Source organism: Dothidotthia symphoricarpi, assembly GCF_010015815.1.
Source record: "Dothidotthia symphoricarpi CBS 119687 unplaced genomic scaffold P153scaffold_7, whole genome shotgun sequence".
NCBI lineage: Eukaryota > Fungi > Ascomycota > Dothideomycetes > Pleosporales > Dothidotthiaceae > Dothidotthia > Dothidotthia symphoricarpi.
This window is the reverse complement of record NW_022985014.1, coordinates 158,861-179,207: the sequence shown is the minus strand read 5'-3', so window position 1 is coordinate 179,207 and position 20,347 is coordinate 158,861. Positions and strand designations below refer to the sequence as shown.

Sequence of the window (20,347 nt, the reverse complement as noted above, 5' to 3'; positions counted from 1 at the left end):
AAACTCTTCCGATGCCTAGTCTGTACTGAGGTATGGAACAATCTCCTGCATGGCTGATGCCATCAAAGTCTTTCCTGATTGATCCGGGTATTATGCGGCACTCCCACTGCGTCAAGGATTGAGTAGCAACCTTGGACAAGTCAACATCGAAGTCGAAAGCGGGGTCAACTGCGATCTTTATTGATAACCTCGCAAGTGGCGATGATGACTTGATGATGATAGTGAATACGATCGCGTCTCAGGAAAATATAAGAAAGGGCTCCATTCATCGTATGCGCTCCACTTTCATTCCCAACAAGACTTCTTGGCAAAACCTGCTCTCGATCACAACACTCACAAGATGGCTCCCGCTCTCGTGGAAACGGCGACTATAACACAAACCGACTACAACTTCAAGTCGGGTGTTGGCCAATACAAGGAAGCCGCGTTCGGTGGTCCAAAGGTTTTTGAGAAGGAGCTGGAATTGAGGGGTACCGACAAGCATGCGCCTGCGAAGTATCCAAACTACCTCCCCGTGTGGAACGAGAAAGTGAAGTGAGCGATACCACCTTCATCTGAAACCACACGCTGACCGGACCTCAGGTATGCTCCATTGGAACCTTTTGAGCATTACGAGCACGGCAAAGACGCCGACCCAGCGTTTCCCAATCTCTTGAAAGATGCCAAGGTCGCCGATCTGACAGCCAACATTGGTGCTGAAGTTACTGGGGTTCAACTCAGCAAGCTGACAGATGCTGGTAAGGATGAGCTGGCTCTGTTTGTAGCACAGAAGAAAGTCGTCGGTAAGCAGGCTCGGTGCTCGATACTATTCAACTGCTGATAGAAGATAGCTTTCCGCGACCAGGACTTTGCAGACCTCGCTATCAAAGACGCGCTCGACATCGGTGGTTACTTCGGGCGACACCACATCCATCCTACGTCCGGCGCACCTGAAGGATATCCCGAGGTTCATCTCGTCCACCGAGGAACAGACGACACATCTGCGCGTGACTTTTTCGAAGAGCGAACAAACTCAATCACATGGCACTCTGATGTCACTTACGAGAAGCAACCCCCCGGCACTACATTCCTGTACCTACTAGACGGTCCAGCTGCAGGTGGGGACACCCTCTTCGCGAACCAAGCCGCCGCATACAACCGACTCTCGGCGGAGTTCCGAAAACGGCTCCAAGGATTGAAAGTCGTCCACTCTGCCGTCGAGCAGGCCGACAACAGCAAGAACCGAGGTGGCATTGTCCGCCGTGAAGCCGTGACCTCCATCCACCCACTCGTACGCACTCATCCCGTGACTGGCGAGAAAGCGCTGTTCGTGAACCCTCAGTTCAGCCGTCGTATCGTCGGCTTCAAGAAGGAGGAGAGCGACTTCCTGCTTAACTTCCTCTATGACCACATCGCCAAGGGCCAGGACTTCCAGGCTCGCGTCAAGTGGGCGCCGGGAACTGTTGTAGTATGGGACAACAGGGTGACTGCGCATTCGGCGCTGTTGGATTGGGATGATGGTGCCAGGAGGCATCTGGCGAGGATCACGCCGCAGGCTGAAGCGCCGTTTGAGACACCTTTCGAGGAGAGGACCGGTAGCGCTCCAGGATTTGAGTATTAGCCTATCTTGACACGAAGAAACAAGAATAAAAGTTATCATGTGGCTCGATCGTTTTGTGGCGACTAGCAAAATTGATATTGAGGCCTGAAGACACTGACCGCACAGCCAACGATGATTTCCCACCATCGACTTGCACCAAACGCAGGCGTGATGAAGGAATGCTGATCGAGGGTTTCTGCAAGCAAAAAAATATCCGACAATAACACACAACAGCGGGGATTTGCTAGTCATGTTTTTTGGGTACATCACGCACGGACCGCATATGCATAAAAAATTCTTCGAGGAACAAAAAGGACGGCAAAAACATACAACAGCGGGAATTCCCTTGTTGTCACCAACCAAGGTACTAATCCGCCGGTACGTTGCTTAAATAGGGCTGAGCGAACGGGAAGCCTTGTTGTCAACGTCCTATGGTCGTATGTGAAGGATATGACGAGAGCTCATGATGATAAAGAAGCCAGCCTTGAGGATTTGCGTGACTTCTGGCTTTCAGTAATCCCTGACACATCGGACTGGACCCTATAGCTTTAGTTTAAGTCATGAATCGCAAGATAACGTGTCTTGGTTGATCGAATGCTGCGTGTTGTTGTTTCGGGTGTCGAGGGCAAGACCACGAGGCGATGGAGGCGACGACCCGAAACCGCGAACACGCTAGACCAGATAGAGCACGTCGCTCGGTTGGTCGAATGTTCATCAAAGCAAAACAAAGCAATTCGCATGGAAATTTCAAGCTATAAGGAGAATGAGTGAGACGCATACAAGTAGTTGTCAAGCTGTTGCAAGTTTTTGCTGCACCTTGGTTCTGGGTATTTTGATTGACAAAGACTTGAGATCACGAACACCTTGGAAAGTCCAGATGAGCGCGCAGAGATCATCATCTATTCCTTGGGCGGTTCAAGAGACGAAGTATCTCGACCTGCCAGAACACTTGTGACTTTGCTGGATGTTCACATAGAAGTCACTGAGCAAGGACGCAAAAATGAATAAGTAGAATTATGTCTTCCTGTTGCATTACCTAAACCAAAGTCCCTAAACTCACGAACGGGTACGCTGTCTCGCCACGAAAAGAATATACTAGCCCTACTAGTCCGACCAAAGCATCAAAGAAACTGAGTATCCTCATTCCAACTTGACGTGTCGCTGATGGACTCCACCAGCTCTCAGTCCTCTCCATCTTCACCACCGATATGCCTCATAAGCAGGCCATCCTGTCTCAAGAAACCAACGTCCGCCCTGGCTACCCCTTCAAGGCTTCTACCCTGCTGCTGATCAAATTCGGCAATCTTCGACTGCCTATCCATATCCTCCGCCATTCGATCAAAATCTCCTGCAAACCCTCGCAACGCAATCTCGCAACTATCGCAGAGCCTCAACCCACAGCCTGAGAGTTCTGTTTCCTCTTCGCCACACACAGAGGGCTGGGAACAAGCACAGCCGAACGTGGCAACAGAGAAACACATCGAGCACCAACGCTGTAGCTGGTACTGCATTGCTATTGAACCAGGCTCCGCGAACATAAGCTCCTCCGCCACATCGTCAAAGCTGGGGTGCTCGTTGGTGTGTCGTATCGGCGTGAGTTGATGGGCTGGGCAAGCCAAAATTTGCAAGCGACTAGTCGTGCAACTAACGCACATAGTCGTTGGTCCTTTGTCCGAACAGTGCCCGCCGCCAACTTCTGTGTATCCAAGACCATTATACCACTGGATAACATGGACCTCGCGCTCGAAATGGCCAATCATGCCAAAGATAGGGAGTTCGCAGAAGTTGCAGTCAGAAGGCTGCTGTGCTGTTTCGTCGAAAGCAACTTCGTTAAACAGGATTGGATGGGCGAAGGACGTGTTGATTTTTCCGAGCCTCCCTTTGCGCCCTGCGTCATCTTCCATCTCGATGTCTGGGGTTACTGCGCGGGAGGGCATCTCTTCATCCCTCATCATTAGGTCTGCCAGGTCTTCTGGTGTGAAGAATTGTGAACCAGGCGTCGAGACTTCCGGAGCGATTTTACCAGGCTTCTTTCTCCAGTCGTCCTGCTTCGGCAGATCGTAGAAAGTACAACCAGTGCCGTCTTTCTTGCATTGTTTGCATGGCGGCTTGTGATGTTTCTTCTTGAGACTGCACCTCTTCTTCTGCTGGCGGCAAGATGTGCACGTTGCATGAGGTCTGTTAGAGCTATACAAGACTGCGTCTAGGCTTACTCGGTCAGCCTTGTAGCCTTCTGGTGGAAGAGCCTCGCAGATAAATTCGTTCTCGGCGCAGTAGTCGCAGAGGGCTTGGTCGGGATTGTCTTCGAAGGAGCAAGACTCTTGGTTGTCTTTGCGGCATCGCTTGCAACGGCCTTTCACAGTGGGAGGGGATATAGGCTCGCACTCAGTCCTGTCGTCGATACACCGAGAGCAAGGGTATGGGCCATCTTCGCTCATGGAGCATGTTTGCTCGTTCAGGCGGCAAGACACACAGCCACGCGCTGCAGGATGACCTGTCAGATCTTGCAGCAAACCCGCAGGATCCACAATGGGAACTTGTTGTACCACACCAGGTGTATTACGTCGATAAAAGCTGCGGAGCTCTTGAGCTTCGCGTTCATACTCAGAATCGAGTTCAGACCAGTTGTCCGGCCAGTTGTCTTCTTCGTTCGTGAGATTGAGGACGTTACCAAATACTTCGAAGTGAAACTTGATTATCCGCTTTCGAATGCGCAACTTGGGCACTCGTTCTTTACCCTTCTTCTTGCCTCTCTTTGCAGTCCTGGCTTTGTTCAGCGCACGCATCTTCTGTTTGACTTCTTGCAGCGGGTCGTAATTGCCAGTCTGGTCGGTGTCCAGGTATGTGGTAGTCTTTTTCCTATCGATGTTCTTGCGCAGTTCATAGGGAACCTGGGCACGTCAGCGAGAATGCTGCCACTGCTTGTAGTACCGTGACATACCTGATCGTCTGGTGGGATGATGACACTCCCTTCGGATGGGGCTGGCGAAGATCGAGGAGAGATGCTTCCCCTGTCGGACGACGCGAGACCGAAGCCAAGATTGAACGGTCGGATCGTTTCATCTTCTTGCTGATCGAGGTTGAGACTCGATATTCGATTGCGGATGCCTTGTTCCGGTGTATCCAGTGCATCAAGACCTGATTGATCTTCTGTAACACGTCGATCAGGCTCGTCCTCTTCGACCTCTTCATCTGGACCGCCAAACAGTGACTGACGAGGTTTCTTCATTCTCGGAGACTCCTCGTCGTCAGCATCATCAGTCTCTGAGCGCCTTGGCGATTTCTTGTTCCTGGAGGAACTCGTCTTAGCCTGATGGCCTGCCCAGGAGCCATCAAATGTCTCATCGCCATCCTCGTCATCTGAGAACCCTTTCGCGAATGCGCAGTAATTCAAGTCTTGCTGGTCATTATTCCGATTTTCGGGATTGAGGTCATGATCGTTGTGGTCAATCTTGTTGTGCTCGTTGTCGTTGTCGGGTTCGGGACTGTTGAACAGATCGTGGAGAGAGTCGCGGTCATTCTGGTCATCGTTCGATGCATCTTCTCCAGCCTCGAGACCATGAGGAAGACTGAAGTCAAACTCAGTCTCTGGTCGCGGCGGCATGTCGTTGTCGACCATTTTGAGCGTTGTAGAGCAAGTCACCTCGTGCTTCTATTGAGCGTGTTAGGGTTTGAGGATCACTGTGCTTTTGTTCATGACGATGTGGTAGGTAGTAGAGTACACTGTCGGTAAGTAGGAAAGGACAAACTGTCGGGAGGTAGGAGAGTATGCGGTGTCTACAAAGGTAAAAGAGCCGCTTACAGCCAGCAATCTTCGGGTGAGAGGGATATGCCCAAGCGTAGCGTAATGATTCCAAAAGCCTGAATGAAAAGACAGTCGCCAAAAGGTAAGAGTAAGTAAGCGAACGTGATCTGCACCGAAGTCGGAAACTGATGTATCGAGACTTGACGCTGTACCACACACTTCTAAGCACGAGGTGAGTGTCGTAATGGGAGAGTTCAAGAGAAGAGAATGAGCGAGAGAGAGGAAACTTGTGGATTAATGTAGAATAAACTACGGTTGAAGTAGTCTTGCGAAGTGAAGGTAATGGAAGCAAGCATCAAAACTATACTTGTTGTATGATGGATAAGTGTGGGGTGTAACAAACGGTAGATAGAGCGGTCAGCCGAGAGCTGGTCAAATCCGAAGCGAAAATGTCACCCAGAGCGAGAGACATGAAGTCTCGGTACAGGCCGTATGTTTGGATCGACGCTTACTCAGTAGTGACCATCCATCCCAACACATAGTTCTTTAAGCTTTAATGGTTGACTCGGGTTCAGAATAATCTGAAGATCACAGCCTGCTCATATGTATTGTCATCATTCTCAGAACCCAAGCTGTGGAACATGTGCCTTTTGTCGATGATGTGGTTTGTGTGGTTATTCAGTACCACCGTCCTGTCCCCCCGATGGTTGAGGTAGTTGGACACGACACGGATAACTTCCACATTGTCGTAGTCAGTGCTCATATGTATTTTGATTAGGAGGTGTGCTTTGCTAGGCGTACTCCAAGCATTCAAACAGAAGTTGCAGAATGTGATGTAGTCTCTAAATAAAGTGGTGTCGTGGAGAACGTGTCGTGCTGCAAAACAGTAGCTAACAACCTTATGTAATCACATACCACGCTAATACGCACCAACCGCGAAAACACCCGTTCGTCGAGCTTCCCTTATCTCGACAGCCCACTTTCATCGCGTTCCCATGAAGCTCGACACGACTCTCTTTTGCTTGTGGCGGGCACCATGGCACGGTCGATGAGGCTGTTTCTCATCCGGCATGGAGAGACAGTCGATAATGTCGCCCAGCGCTAGTAAGCAAGCTCCTGTATCTTGCGTCTTCCTAGCTAACCGCGCAGTGCCGGTGTCAGAGACTCGCCGCTCACCTGCCATGGCTTCCAGCAAGCCACGCGTCTAGGTCAGCACTTCAGAGCGCTCGAGCTGTCGTTCACGCACATCTTCTCGTCGAATCTCCAGCGCACGGTGAAGACGGCTGGCCAGATCCGCGAGGCCCAGATGCTGCTCGCCGGTGACGAAGACCCCACGCGAAGGGTGCCTGATGTTGTACAGCTACCCGTGATCATGGAGCGTGACTTTGGATCCATGGAAGGGAAGAAGCCGTACGAGCGGACACAAGAGTATGTTGACTCGCCGGGATTTGTAGCCAAGGAATCGAAAGAGTCACTGGCGCGACGTGCCAATGTCTTCCTCGATGACCATCTTCTTCCGTTGCTGGAAGAGTCGTCTGAGGCTGATGATCTGGTCGTCGCCATCGTCTCCCACGGTATCTTCCTGTCCTCGCTGTGGCGGTGTCTGCTTCTGCGCCTCCCCCACAAGAGCGTAACCTTCGCTTCTGGGCTCATGCTGGGCCCACGTGTGTCACTCGAGCAATTGGGAGGGTGGTCGAACACCGGCTTTTTAGAGTTGCTCATGACCCAAGTCGCTTTAGAAGCTTCTCGACATACTTCAGACACTCCCTCGCCGCAAGTACCGAATCTTCCATTGCCGACTGATGCACTACCAGCAGACGCTGTGATTGATAAGGACGAAATCGCGCAGCAACAACTTCCAGAACTGCCTTCCTTTCCTGTCCTCACAGCTCAGAAGTCCCCCACACGCATCGCTCGCGGTTGTACGACTACGATCTTGACGGTGAACGGCAAAGATCATCTCCAAAATCTCAAGCGTGCAGGTGGAGGATTTGGTACGTCTCGCCACGATGCCTCGCAGAAAAGCATCCAGACATATTTCAAAAGGCGTAAACTTGCATGATGATTGTGGAGAAGGTCGACCCAAGCAATGTCTGAGGTCGTAAAAACTACCTGTAAGTCTATGCCTTCACTGTTCACCCCCTCTTGCAATGATGAAAAAGCATTATTCACAGACCTGTTCCGAATTTCTATGTGGACTAAATTTTGTACCAACTGCTGTCTGATCTTGCATTTACACCACTCGTTTTGTCGATCGAAGTCTTGGGGATCTCGCTGACAAATATCAGATTATGCACACTGATTGTGACGCCATGTATTACAGGAAGCCTGTATCGTTCAGCTCAGCATCTTCGTTACTTCCGGAGTTTCCCCTGCTCTACAATCGTGCCGCCTCTCGATGTGTTGATATGCCAGAGTGTCGATCGTTTGTGTGCGCTCATATAGTCGCTGCATCTAATTTCGAGGCATCGACCTTTCAGTATGATAAACGAGATCAAGATTGGTAAACGATATCGTGTCAAGGCTGACGCAAGCTCACCCATATTGACGAACCGACTCGCGGTCCAGTAAATAGTTATCTCCAATACAATCATCATATACCCATATTCTTGAGTGCCACACCATATCATAGTCAAACATGGTCTACACTCGCTCCAAAACATCATCGCCTGACTTGTTTGTCACGCTGTTCAAGGTGGAGCTGTGGATCGCTGAGACCTTGCGACAATCTCGATGATGTGTCCTGCTAGGCACCGTGTTTCCGTGTGCATCTACCACCTGCGATTCCTTACGTCTGGCGGTGAATGGAAAGCCATGCGTCAGGCCATCTGGCTCGGAGTGTCTTGTCGTGTGTGAAATTGCTGTCTATCGAAAACCTGTGGAGAGAGTTTGTGGCGGACGGGAAGAGTGGCGTAATCTTAATTTCAAGGCCGAGTGCAATCTATCGTATCACCATCGATATACTGGCTGTGCAGACCGTTGCCGCGTAACGTTGGGCGCCAGCGCCGTACCTGGAAGCCATGCATATGCCATGCAGGGCTCGTGCAGTGACGCAGGTACGGAAGACGTCGAATTCCAAGTCACCAGCCCCTGCACGCCATAAACTCCAAAAATACAGTTTGATTCTAGACGGTATACACTTGAATGCTCTTAACACATGATCTATCTATTTCTGCTCTATTCCGTTGATTTGAACAGGTTTTCGTGTTAAGTCATGGGTAATCATAATAATGCAGGATTTGTCCTTTGAAGTGGTGACACGTAGAATACGAGCTCTTTCGTACACAGCCTTGTTGTCAACCACCAGAAAGTGTCCGTGCCCTTCCTTCCCTACCCATCTTTCCAGCACCACACCGTATCGTCATCGCAAGCCTTCCATTCAGAGACATCAAGTTGCGCATCGAAACCGATAGACCGCCTCGTTCCAGACTCTGTGCGACGGCAACTTCCAGTGGGCAGCTGCCAGCGCGTTGTTGTGCAACAAGCATGTTTTCGTGCCGAGGGGAGGCTGGGAGAACCAACCTCAGTCAACCACCGACTTACCCACTGTGCAATCACAACAACCCGATGGATGGATTCTACTTAAGCTGTGGGGCTGCTGGCTTGCTTTTCTCTCCAACTGTTCTCCACCACAGAAACGTTTTTCTTCTGCCGTGAATTGTTCCATCGTTCGCGTTGTGACTACAGTCGGAGAATACCTAGCAGCGCACGCATCGCACTCCATCACATACTCAGTCATTATGCGGAGAAGTTCGTCGGTTTGGGTGTTGACTGCACTGTCATCGCGTGTCTTGTGCCATGGGATGCCGTATGGGAATTGTACGTCTGCGTTCGATATACACAGTAGAATCTTGCTGACTTTGTCTAGCAACCACACCTGTGACTCTTCATCCATATGGATCAGGGGCGCCCGTGCCAATTCCAACTTTGCCTTCGCATTCAAAACAGGAAGAGCCATGTGAGACGTCAACAACGATATCGACCTTATCGCCATCTTCATCAGCAACATCAGCAGAATCGTACGAAACAAGCTCGGCCATCGCATATCCTTCTGTACCAGTGCTGAGCAGTTATGGCATCCCACTCCTGCCGTCGTCGGCGGTTGGCTCTAGGTTTCTAAACTCTTCAACCTACGCGTATCCGTCGCCTTCGGGGACAGTCGGGTATCCCTTGTTGGTTACGTCAGTTGTTGGCATTGTATCGACTGCCAGTGAGGAGAAGACTACGACTGTGGTGGTCACTACCTCGACGACTTTGACTGTCGTTGTGCCTGTGCCGGTGGGTTCGGAGACGTCGACGGTGTTGGTGTCGGTGTCTGAGAGTGCAACGCCATCGTTGTCAGTGTCGGTATCGTCGATATATTCACCATCATCGCCTTCACCCTCATCGCCGTCGTCGCTTTTGCCAACATCGTCTTCGCTTTTGCCAACATCGTCTTCGCTTTTGCCAACATCGTCGTCGCTTTTGCCAACATCGTCGTCGCTTTTGCCAACATCGTCGTCGCTTTTGCCAACATCGTCGTCGCTTTTGCCAACACCGCCTTCGAGTAGTGGTCTCGCGTCCTCATCATCAGAAGTGTCTACAACGACTGTCACTTTCGTCACAGAGACTCTACCCGTCGCTTCAGCAGTCTCCAGCATGGCATCATCCATCGTCTCGGGCTCGTCTTCTCTCGTCTCATCACAACAAATTCTAACCACATCAACATCCACATCCACCACTTATGTCACGGAAACTCTTTCCACTCCTCCTATGGTCTCCAGCACGCTGTCATCGCTCGTTTCGAGTGCTTCGTCTATCATTTCAACATCTCAGGCCTCGACCACACCAGCACCAACTACTTTGGTCACCTCGACCAGCTCTGCATCGTTGGACATCCCTAGCGTTCTCTCATCGATCGCCTCAATGCTGTCCTCCGCCTTCGCAACCACAAAGACTTCAAGCACGTCGGCGCAGACCACCCTCACCACGTCGGTCAGCTCCGCCTCCAACGCTGCATCTTCTAGTGCTCTGTCTTCCGGCGCTGTGTCTTCCGGCGCTGTGTCTTCCAGTGCCACGCCTTCCAGTGCCACGCCTTCCAGTGCCACGCCTTCCAGTGCCACGCCTTCCAGTGCTGCATCATCCAATGCCGCGCCTTCGAGTGCTCTGTCTTCCAGTGCAGCGTCTTCCAGCGCCGCATCTCCCACTGTATCCGCACCATCGTCCACCGCACCAGCCTCGCAAAGCACAGCCCCCTCATCCCCCCCGGCCTCATCCTCATCCACCATGTCAACCAGCGCCATCGCAGCCGGCTCATCTGTCTTCACTACCCGCCCCTCCAGCACATCATCCACCTCCTCCTCTTCCACGTCCTCCACAACACCCAACGCATCCGAAATCCCGCCTGCGCCGGAAGCGTCCAGCGGAGCGGGCGGACACCGCGAGGAGAAAGTATGGTGGCTTCTTTTCCTCGTCCCCGTTGTGTTCGCCTTGTAAGCGAGACTGCGTTTCATGATTTTAGTGCTTGTTCTATGATACCACTTGATACTTTTTAGCGCGTGGAAGAGGGGATTTTGGGAGTATTGGGTACTGGTAATACGATATGGGGTGCTGGTGGGGATTTGGAAAGACGTGTAATTTATGTTGGGTTCACGATGCCCCGTCTGGGTGGGGTTTGTATATATTTATATAGCTATATAGCTTGGCACAAGTTGCCGTAATTTATTGAATGTATATTGTTCGTACAACGCTTCTTGGGTCTTTTCACTTCGTGACACTATCCTTCTAAGATCCGTCTGTGAAATATGTCATGATTCCATCTCTTGGTCAAGTGTAAAAGCGGGAAGTAAGCTGCATTTTTTGCGTCTCTTCAAAGGTGCAAAACCCCAATATCAAAACGTAGAAGAAGTATATGCGAGGCATTTGATAGTAGTAACCTACAACATATAAGTTCTGCTCAAAGTTCACATTTTGTTGTCAGGATGGAACAAAACTTCGCTGCATTCTAGGTCCTGGTATACCGACTAATCGAAAGTCCCCTTGGTGGAGGAAGCATTGAATGTTTTGTACTATTTTACCCAACTTACAGGCTGTCCGTTGGGTTGAGAAAAAGGAGAGAAATAGGGTTGTGGTTTTTCGAGGGCGTAAGACAAAGAATTGACTTGTGTGATTACATCTTCCAGATTATACGATTCAAAAAGTCTGTACGATTCCATGTACACTACGCCATCAATACAAAACGCCCACGATGCCGCTAAAAACACAAAATAACTACATAACCATATCGTCCAACGCTCTTCCACCTCCCCACAACTCGCCATCCTCAACATAGACAGCGGAAAGCGTCGCATGAAACTCTTCGATCCCAGCGACCAACCCCTCCTTCTCCTCCTCCACCGTCCCAATATCAACCACGACCTCCCTCTTCGCATTTCCGTGTGCAAACCAAATCGCTCCGCTCCTCTCGCTCCAATTCAACTTCATGCCCTCCTCCAACCCGCTCCGGCAAAACCTCAGCAGCTCGGAAGAAAGGACGTGTGCATCGCCGTCAAATGAAGGGATGGCGTGTGGTTCGACACCGCAGATTGTCTGCGCGATATAAACACTGAACTTCTCCATGTACACCACGAGTGGAGGTTTTCTCGCATCGCCGCACGTAGCGCGACTGTAGATGTAATCCAGGAGCGGGACAGCGCTGCGCATGGCCCGTAGCATATGCGTCAAAGCGGCGAGAATGTGCGGTCGCTGGAACATGTCTGTGTTGTCTTTCAGTAGCTCGGTGCCGCGGATGAATGCGTGTGCTACAGCCATGACACCCGTTACAATCGCGTCAAGACTGTCTGGCTGCGTGACTCTGAGATCGAAGATCATCGTGTCCAAGACCTGCGGTAGGACATATAACATTGGCCTGGCTATGAGAAAGGCTGTGCTCGAAGAAAATGCCCCTTCGAGATATGCAGGAAAGATACTTCGAAGCAGCACAGACCGTAAAGCCACCCTATCAGCTAATGGTGCTTCGTCCGTACATAGAGCAGTCGTGAGTTGCGTGACAAGGTACGATTGCTGGTTGTCAGCCGCGGCTTGTTGCGCTACCGTCTGTATGAACATGGAGAGCTGTTTGGCGGTGCCCGAATCTGATGCTTTCGGCGCGTATCCACAGAGGCGGCCAACCACGTACGTAGGATCTGTGGATGGGAGAGGGAAAGCGACTGAATCCGTGAAGAAGGGCAGCACAGGGGTGATGTCGTTTGTGTATTGCTTGAGGAATTGGACAACTTTCTGGACGAATTCAACGTAAGAGCCGGTTACTGTACTACCTTGCTGGAGTTGCAGGTAGTTGTGCTTCATCGTGTTCATGAAGTTTCCAAGTATTTGGGCGTATGCTCCTTTTAGTTCGCGTGCGCGTGCGGGTTGGTCATGAAAGGTGGCCTGGACATCATCTCGTAGGTTGGCCAGTATGCTGGAGATAAGGGAGAGACGCCGCGCATGCAAAGTCTCCGCGGTGATGTCCCACTCGCCAGTCTGCTCATTGCGGAAGAACGGAAGATTTTTCCAAAGCGGATGATCGTGATCCGTTTGGACAATGGAGTGCAGCAGTCGGTTCTGGAACCGAAGCATTGACTCGCGCTCGGCCAGGGAAAGCAGTAGCGCAGTGAGGAACTCGAGACGATGTCCCTCATACACAGCCGGACCACAGTCGATCAGAGCGGCCATGTAATACGGGCCGAACTTGCGTGTCTGTTCCGTTTGAATCAATTGCTGCCATGCTACTGGGCTGAAAGGGTCGATGTAGTAAGCCCATGACTTATCACCCAGTGACACTTGACACGCGGCAACAAGAACCCACGTATCAACGCAGTCCATGAGGAGGTTGTCTTCTGGCGAGCTTTCCGCGCCGTAAGCGTTGGACGTTAGTCGCCAGAGAGGACCTTCGATGAAGTCCAGACTCGATTGTCTAGGAACATTCTCAGTAGACTGAGGATCGATATGCTGAACATCGTCCCAATCGATAGAATCGCCGCCATAGTTTTGGCTTTCTTCACTTGTCGACTGACTCTCTCCACGTTGTGCATAAGCTTTGTGCGAGTTTGCATATTCGCGGAGGACTAATAGAGTATCTCTGATGACGCTGATGAGGCGACGATCTTCAAGATGCGGGAGCTCGAGTAAATAGGCGATGTCAGAGTCAATGAGGAAGTTTCTCAATGATGTCTGGTCGTGGGTATGCTGAATAGCCTTCCTCATGCCTGCAATACAGTCGCGCAGGGTCGCGATGACTTGTTCTTGATTCCCTTCCATTGTCTGTCGAACCATGATTGCAGAAACGTCGCTAGTTCCATCTAAAACTCCAGACTTCAGATAGTCCTCTGCTTCAGTCTTGGCTAGGCGGTATTGCTTCAGTGTTTGGTGCATGATCTCCTTGTGCCAAAGTGCGAACGGCTTCGTGGATGTATAGGGTTCGTCGGCTGACAGCTGAAAGGTTGCGAGGTTGGCCCAGGCGCGCACGTTGAGCCTACAGGCTTCGCGGTGAGAAACTTCATGGTTCACAAGGTCGCGAATGTGGTCCAATTTTGGTCGACAAGATGGAGGTGCTCTCATGTAGAGCGTACAGAGAAGATCGTGATGGTTGCGCAGGGCAACTAGACTGTCCTCATCGAGGGATTGATCCTTGGGATGGCGCCGGCCGTGGTTGGGGATAGTTCGGAAGACAAAGCTTCGAATCTTTTTCTCGAGGTACGTCTCCTTCATGCCATCAAGACCCATGGCTAGGCATTTGAGATATACGTGAAACGAATTCTCGTTCGGTTCCAAAGCCAGAGACGATTGTGTCGCCAGATTGTGCAGGTAGTTTGAAGCACCATGACTTGCCTCATGCCGCAATGGTCTGAGTCCATTCTTACCGAAGAAATCAAGTGCCGCGTTGAGCATCTGTTCTGGCCGTCTCCAGTGCCAATGTTCGATCAATCTATGACATCTCGTCAGGTTGGCGCGAACGTAGCCGTTGAGCGAGGGACTGTTTGTATTTGGGTACAGCTCGAAGAGTCGTTTCAGAATATCCCTGATGCAGGTCCAGTTGTCATACTTAAAGAGGTCTCTTCGGCTTCTGGTAGGGATTCCAGATACATCGAATTCGATGAACGGAAGCAACGTAAAGATTGTAGCCCATGAAGACTCGAACATTTGAATGTGTACGGCCTTCGTGGCTGACACGGAAAGTTCTTGGCTGACAATGTCCCAAAACCCTGATGCAGGCAAATCGATATTATGTAGCGCATGCATACACACGACAACGCTCTCCACAAGTGCGTCGCTTTCTTGAATTCCGTTCTCTCGCGTGACATGCTTCGCATTGTCCTTGAGAAAATCGGCCAACTCCGAAAACCCTTCGTGCACTAAATACGCAATGACTGTCTTCGATATGCTCTTTACAGAACTGATGATTTGGGGTTGACTGTGTAGGCCTGCCATGGGATGTTGGTCAATCTGATAAACCTGTGTGCTCAATACAAGCAGATAAGTCATGACGCGAATACTACTTTGTGCACCACTCGAATGTTCACTCTGTCCACGGATTGTAGCGTACGCCCCAGACGTTCGATCGAGCATTAGTTGAACAAATTGGCTCATCTTGGTCGCAAAGCCCTTTCGATCAATTGGATCGAGAAAACGCAAATGTGTGGAGAGGTAAAAAATGAGTGAACGTAGAAAGTTTGCGGTATGCGCCAGCGCCTCACTGTATACGACTGGAGAGTGATCAGAGAATTGCGATTGACTGTCGAGAGGTAACCATATTGCTTTCATCAAGTCATGAAGTCGTGAACAGGTCTCATCGTTCCAGGGCCCACACCTAAACGATGTGGTGTTATATGAGATAGTACAGTATCCAGCCGGCTCGTCCAGATCGCGGCCATCCTCTCTGCCAGTCAATAAAGCGTACCGTAGTTGATCGGAGCCGATGAACGTCGAGGAGTGGAAGTACGTGCCATCCTTGAGCGGAGACACATCAAATGTGGTGGGATACTGTGCGCCGAAAGGCCCTAAGCCTTGGAGCACTGGTAGTCGAGGCTGCTCCGGCAGAGTTTCTTGAACTTGGACTGCTTTGAATACGTTCACGACATCCTGAACAGCTGGCTCACTTGGCTGCCGGTACTCTCGAGCATCGACATCGATCCTATGAGCTTGTTTCTTTCGCATCAGGCGTCGTTTTGGCGGTGGTTGGGGTACAGAGGTCTCTCCCTGCAGCTCCCCAATGTCTCTCGCCGAAGGGAGAGGCGGAAGGATAGCATCGTCATCGGCAAGGAATCGTGCCAATTGTGGGTTGCTGAAGGGCTGATTCATAGGTTGTTGAAGACCGAATTGTTGGTCAACTCGCAGCAATTCCTTTTCAAACGCGACCTTTCGATGACTCTGGTCGAAGTCATTCTCTCCACCTTCGAGTTGCGCAGTTCTAAATGGGAGGGGACCTCGTAGGGTCAGTTGCTGAGGCTGCCATTGAGGGTGTGCTTTCTTTCGTTTCTGCTGTGAGGACTTTGGCCTTTGGGAAGAAGTTCGTTGGAACTTTTCAAGACTAAAAGGAAAGTCTTTACGACGAACTATTTGGCGTACACCTGAGTTCGATTTCGGTTCTGACGACTTCTCCGGCATTTGAGTAGAGCGATGTTCAGCAATCATCTGTTGTTGTGAGCCTTGTTGAACGTCGGTTCTATCAGACAGTGGCTGGCGGTTGGAACACTGCTGTGGCGACGCATTTGCTCTGGGTTTGAGTTTGCCCTGACGCCACTGCTGGAGGGTGAGGTTCGCATCTTCAGTGTCGCGAACATTATGCAGTCGAATTTGCTTATGCCTCGGACTTTGTCGAGCAAGATTTGGTTGCTTTCGCGCTTGTCGTCTCGCAAGCTTGATAAAGAGTGGTATGTCTTGATTTTGACCTGGCGATGAGACGTCTACGTCAAAGACACTCAAAGCTGGTGGCGGTTTTGGTCGTGGTGCTCTCGAATTGACGTGCTTTCGTTTTTTTGTCTTGCTATCATGCCGTCTTCCAGTAGGAATAGCAGTGCCGGTCAACAACTTCGTTCTCTTCGTCCTGCTGAACGCGTCCGCCAGCTTTGTCTGCCTTTTCCGTTTGGGCCCGGTACCCCCAAGGGTGGGTAAAGGCAGGCGATCATGCTCCATATGTGCCATATCGTCATCACCATACCGATCATCAAACATTGCGGCCAATGCAGATGCGTTCTGCTGTACAGTATCATCTACGTGAATGGTGTAGCGGGAATTAGAGACCTCGGGTTCGTTGTCAGATTCGTCGGAGATGACTATAGCATCTCTTGATGATGCTTGAGGCGATGAGGCCCTTCTATGCCGTCTTTTGACTTTCTGAGCTACTCCACGTTGAGGCTCAGCTGGTTCAGGAGAGCGCGCGGCATCCTGCCGCGCGCGTTCCCGTTCACGTGCTGCTTGAGCCTTTCGACGTTCCTGCGCCTGCAGATCGAATCGAAGCCACGATGCAGGGAGCACGCCCTTTATCTTCCTTCCAACGTTCCTTAACTCGGCGTCACTCTGTTCAGACTCACTAGACTCATCGGTTGCTGATGACGATGTAGCACTGGCCACAACTCTCGTCGGTCGACGCAATCCTCCACCAGACTTATGTATGCTACCGGGGACAGGTTCTGAGTCCGACTCGGGTGGAGGCTGGGGATCATCATGAAAAACGGATGAATTGGACGGGGTCGGAAGACTTGGAACAGGGGTGTTTGCAGCAAGCCTACCTGCTCGACGGACTGCCCTGTTCCCGTTCCGAGGAGGACTGCTTGAGTATGGTGGTGAGTTTGGGGGTATTGACCAGACGTCCCGACGCCTGTTGTCAACATCAAATATGCTTGTAGATGTTACGATCTGTGTCAGCGAGGGATTGAGTTTCCTTTTCTTCGCAGCGGGTGGGGCACGCAGTTGAGGATCGGATAATCTGTGTCTCGCCGGATCAGAAGCGATACGGCGAGTCGAGCTTCCTTGCAGCGGGTCCTTTCTTGCCCTTGGGATGAGAGGCGTAGAGACTGGTATCTCGAGCTCCAGGCTATTAGAGCGAGACTTGCCAGGGTTGTAATTTCCTTCCTGCGTTTCTGTATCAACGTGCCCTAACTGTCGTTGTGGAGACCGTGCTCGAGGCACTGGTTTGATGCCCCGGCTTTGGAAATCCTGCTTGTATCTTTCACCTTCAATAGCGTATGGATGCAGCTGGATTGGCTTCCGCTGGCGGAACTCGCGACTCGGTGCATGCTCTGCGAGCTGCCTCTGTAGAATGTTCGAAGATGGTATGACCACCCGCACTGCGGTCCGTCGATGAGGTGTAGCGTTGTCAGACAGGGTGTCTGGCGAGTTGACGATCGATGGTGGTTCTGACAGTGGGTCGTTATCAGAGTCGTCGAATAGAAATGCTACACGGTCCTCAGCCGATATCTGAGAGGAACTTGTGATCTTGCTATCATTGTTCAGTGTCGATAGTCGTGGGAGCGTTATCGGTTCCCCGAGTATCTGCGAAGACACATTCCCAACACTCTGTGTCGACTGGCGTGAGAACAGCATAGGCTCTCCGAGAATTTGCGAAGACAGGGCAAACCCATCACTGCGATGCGTTTCTAACGCTGGTGAATCGCGTGGAGCGACTGACGATGCTGGACGAAGAGAGATGGGAGGCGGTCCATTTTTTTGAGTCCTAGGCACTGGCGTACTCTGAAGCGGATCGGGGCTCTCGGTGGGCTCTCGATGCGAAGATGGCGCGAAGACGGGTGTGAATGGGGAGAGCGCGGGACGATTTGGCGAGACACTTCGTTTTGGCGTAGTGTTGACTTCCTTCTCTGTGTTCGTTTGTTGGATCTCTTTGGCAGTTTGTTCTTCCGCCCCATCTTCTTTTACACTCTGCTGCAAACCATCTGTAACTTTTTCGCCATGACTGCCATCATCGTCAACGCCCTCGACGCGTCCATCCACGCTAGATTCACGTTTCTCGCCCTGACTTTCAATCTGCGACTCGTCCTCTTCCTCATCCGAATCCTGGACAAACCCTCTTTGCCGCCATTTGGACATTGGAGCGCGTCTGCATGTCGTTTCGCGTATCAGAGGCGGTGGGGCGACCGCGCTCTTGATTGAGTTCGACGCGTCTGCCCGTGCTCCACTAACGTTAGCGCGTCAAGGTGGCAGGCGGCGATTTCTCTGTGCGATTTCGTCATGCACTCTTCGAGGCGACCATCAGCAAGACCACGGTAGAGTAAATTATGGCGGGCCGCATTCTTCCAGTTGCATTGGCAGCTGTTGTTGGGGTCTCGATTGGTATTGCGACCTTTGATGAAGAGTTCAAGGCGCAGAGGATGGAGAGGCTCCAGAAAGAATATGATCAGTAAGGCCAAAAGACATTGTCTTTCATGCTTTCACTGACTCGTGTTCCAGAGAGGTTGCGGCTGCAGCGGCATTGAATAGCGAGGGTCCTTCGCCTATGGCCTCGAGCGCGGCATCGTCCCCGGCGCCTGAGAAATTGCAAGCTAAGAAGGAGGAAATCAAAGCATCCGCATCGCCTACGCCGTCTGCATCATCAACATCCTCGTGGTCGTCACTTCTTGGACTCTGGGCATGGAAAAAGGATGCGAAAAGGGAAACTACACCAGCAGCAGCGCCTGCTAAGGATATCACAGATGCGGCAAAGGGAAAGCCGTGATGGTGCCAACAAGAACATGTAGATTCACAACTTCAGCGTCCTCTCCAGATCCCTCCACCGCCCTCGCCTCAAAGGATCTAGCCGATTCAACTCCCCAAGCCACGCCCTCATATCCTTTGTCGTTACCGCTCCGGTCCCAGCGTCCACCTCTAAATACGCCGCCGCGAGTCCCAGCAGTGCCTCGTATATCCATTTGCAGTCCGTCTCGTCCTCCAATATATCCTTGATATACTCCATCTCGTGCTCGTAGTAGCTTTGCCGCTCGCCGTTGGTTAGGGTTTGGACTATAAGATGCTGTGGCGGACAGGACGGAGACAAGGTTGATAGCAGATATTGGTGGTAAAACCAGATGGATTGGTCAAACGGGTCGGTGTTGATGGCCTCGCATATCAATGAAAGCTCGGAGTCCAGGAAAGCACGGCGCGTTGTGGTGTCCGCCTGGCGCTCGTTGAGGATACGGGGGATGAGTTGGCTGCGGTTGTGCCAAGCGGAGAAGTTGGACAGATTGGTTTTGATCATCTTTGTCGTATACTCGAACTCAGACTCGGTGAGGCTACAGGATATGTTTTCGGGGGCAACCAAACGTTCAAGCTGCGAGACTACAAAGCGCCTATAGCCCCATGCATGGAAGTTCCTACTGTCTGCGTGCAGCATCTTGTTTATCAGCTGTAGCTCACCCGACCAAAGCTTGCGGGCTGCGTCTTCGCCCAGGAAAGATTCTCCTTTCTGTAGAAGCCAATCTCTGTGATTCCATATCCAATAGCATTTGGGAAACTTGCGCAACAACGCGAATGTGAGCTGCAAATCGCCTTGTATAAGATCGTTTTGTGATTGCTCCGGCGACTCTGCAGAGAGTAGTGCACTTAAGACGCGTCTCCGGTGGTTCCATATCGTGTAGTACTCGGGGTTCTCGTTCAGGAGCTTCGTGACAAGGCCCAACAATTCGACTGTGTACTGTTTCTCTGCGATCTGTGATACGAAGATGTCAGAAGCAACCCATAGGCCATAGTAGAGGCCCTGCCTACCCTTGCGTTTACCAAGTCGACCAGGTCCTTGTAAGTCGCGATCTGCTGAAGCTCCTTCTGTTGCGCCTCCTCTGAGCGGACGATAGGACCGGATGCGCGCGCGATACCATGCTAAGAATATGTTATCATAGGTGCCAATAGATGAAAAATGTACAACAGCGACTTACACTTGCCATGTTTAACTTTGCGCAAACTTGTCGCAAGCGTTCGCGATTTCTTGAAGTGGTCGGACCCCACTACGCGTCGCGCTCCTTCCCTCCCCCTCCCCTACGTCACACCTCCGAGGCACTACAACACGCTTGAACATCTAT

The 20,347-nt window shown here is 51.4% G+C and overlaps 7 protein-coding genes across 7 annotated transcripts; 4 read left to right on the top strand and 3 right to left on the bottom strand.

Annotated features, from left to right (window-relative positions):
- Positions 1 to 340: 340 nt before the first annotated feature.
- Positions 341 to 1,600, top strand: P153DRAFT_355588 (TauD-domain-containing protein; the record flags this gene model as incomplete). Its single annotated transcript, XM_033666579.1, has 3 exons — positions 341 to 534; positions 583 to 782; positions 831 to 1,600. 3 exons carry the CDS (start codon positions 341 to 343, stop codon positions 1,598 to 1,600), a joined length of 1,164 nt encoding a protein of 387 aa, XP_033525127.1.
- Positions 1,601 to 2,608: 1,008 nt separating this feature from the next.
- P153DRAFT_336572 (uncharacterized protein) lies at positions 2,609 to 5,198 on the bottom strand (the record flags this gene model as incomplete). Its single annotated transcript, XM_033665708.1, has 2 exons — positions 2,609 to 4,470; positions 4,521 to 5,198. The coding sequence occupies 2 exons, from the start codon at positions 5,196 to 5,198 to the stop codon at positions 2,761 to 2,763; spliced, it is 2,388 nt and encodes a 795-aa protein (XP_033525126.1). The 3' UTR covers positions 2,609 to 2,760.
- Positions 5,199 to 6,360: 1,162 nt separating this feature from the next.
- P153DRAFT_374614 (phosphoglycerate mutase-like protein) lies at positions 6,361 to 7,386 on the top strand (the record flags this gene model as incomplete). Its single annotated transcript, XM_033669529.1, has 2 exons — positions 6,361 to 6,428; positions 6,474 to 7,386. The coding sequence occupies 2 exons, from the start codon at positions 6,361 to 6,363 to the stop codon at positions 7,384 to 7,386; spliced, it is 981 nt and encodes a 326-aa protein (XP_033525125.1).
- A 1,515-nt stretch (positions 7,387 to 8,901) lies between these two features.
- On the top strand, positions 8,902 to 11,048 carry P153DRAFT_204124 (uncharacterized protein). Its single transcript, XM_033662515.1, has 2 exons — positions 8,902 to 9,143; positions 9,193 to 11,048. The coding sequence occupies exons 1-2, from the start codon at positions 9,065 to 9,067 to the stop codon at positions 10,797 to 10,799; spliced, it is 1,686 nt and encodes a 561-aa protein (XP_033525124.1). The 5' UTR covers positions 8,902 to 9,064; the 3' UTR covers positions 10,800 to 11,048.
- Positions 11,049 to 11,478: 430 nt separating this feature from the next.
- Positions 11,479 to 18,387, bottom strand: P153DRAFT_365400 (uncharacterized protein; the record flags this gene model as incomplete). The annotated part of the gene is made up of 1 exon (XM_033667818.1): positions 11,479 to 18,387. A coding segment is annotated over one exon (6,814 nt), but the record flags the coding sequence as incomplete, so codon positions are not given.
- Positions 18,388 to 18,574: 187 nt separating this feature from the next.
- P153DRAFT_383960 (uncharacterized protein) lies at positions 18,575 to 19,011 on the top strand (the record flags this gene model as incomplete). The annotated part of the gene is made up of 2 exons (XM_033670291.1): positions 18,575 to 18,696; positions 18,747 to 19,011. The coding sequence occupies 2 exons, from the start codon at positions 18,575 to 18,577 to the stop codon at positions 19,009 to 19,011; spliced, it is 387 nt and encodes a 128-aa protein (XP_033525122.1).
- Positions 19,012 to 19,013: 2 nt separating this feature from the next.
- Positions 19,014 to 20,241, bottom strand: P153DRAFT_312645 (protein prenylyltransferase). The gene is made up of 3 exons (XM_033664852.1): positions 20,204 to 20,241; positions 20,037 to 20,147; positions 19,014 to 19,980 (listed from the first exon to the last, which is right to left on the bottom strand). The coding sequence occupies exons 1-3, from the start codon at positions 20,210 to 20,212 to the stop codon at positions 19,036 to 19,038; spliced, it is 1,065 nt and encodes a 354-aa protein (XP_033525121.1). The 5' UTR covers positions 20,213 to 20,241; the 3' UTR covers positions 19,014 to 19,035.
- Between the last annotated feature and the right edge of the window lie 106 nt (positions 20,242 to 20,347).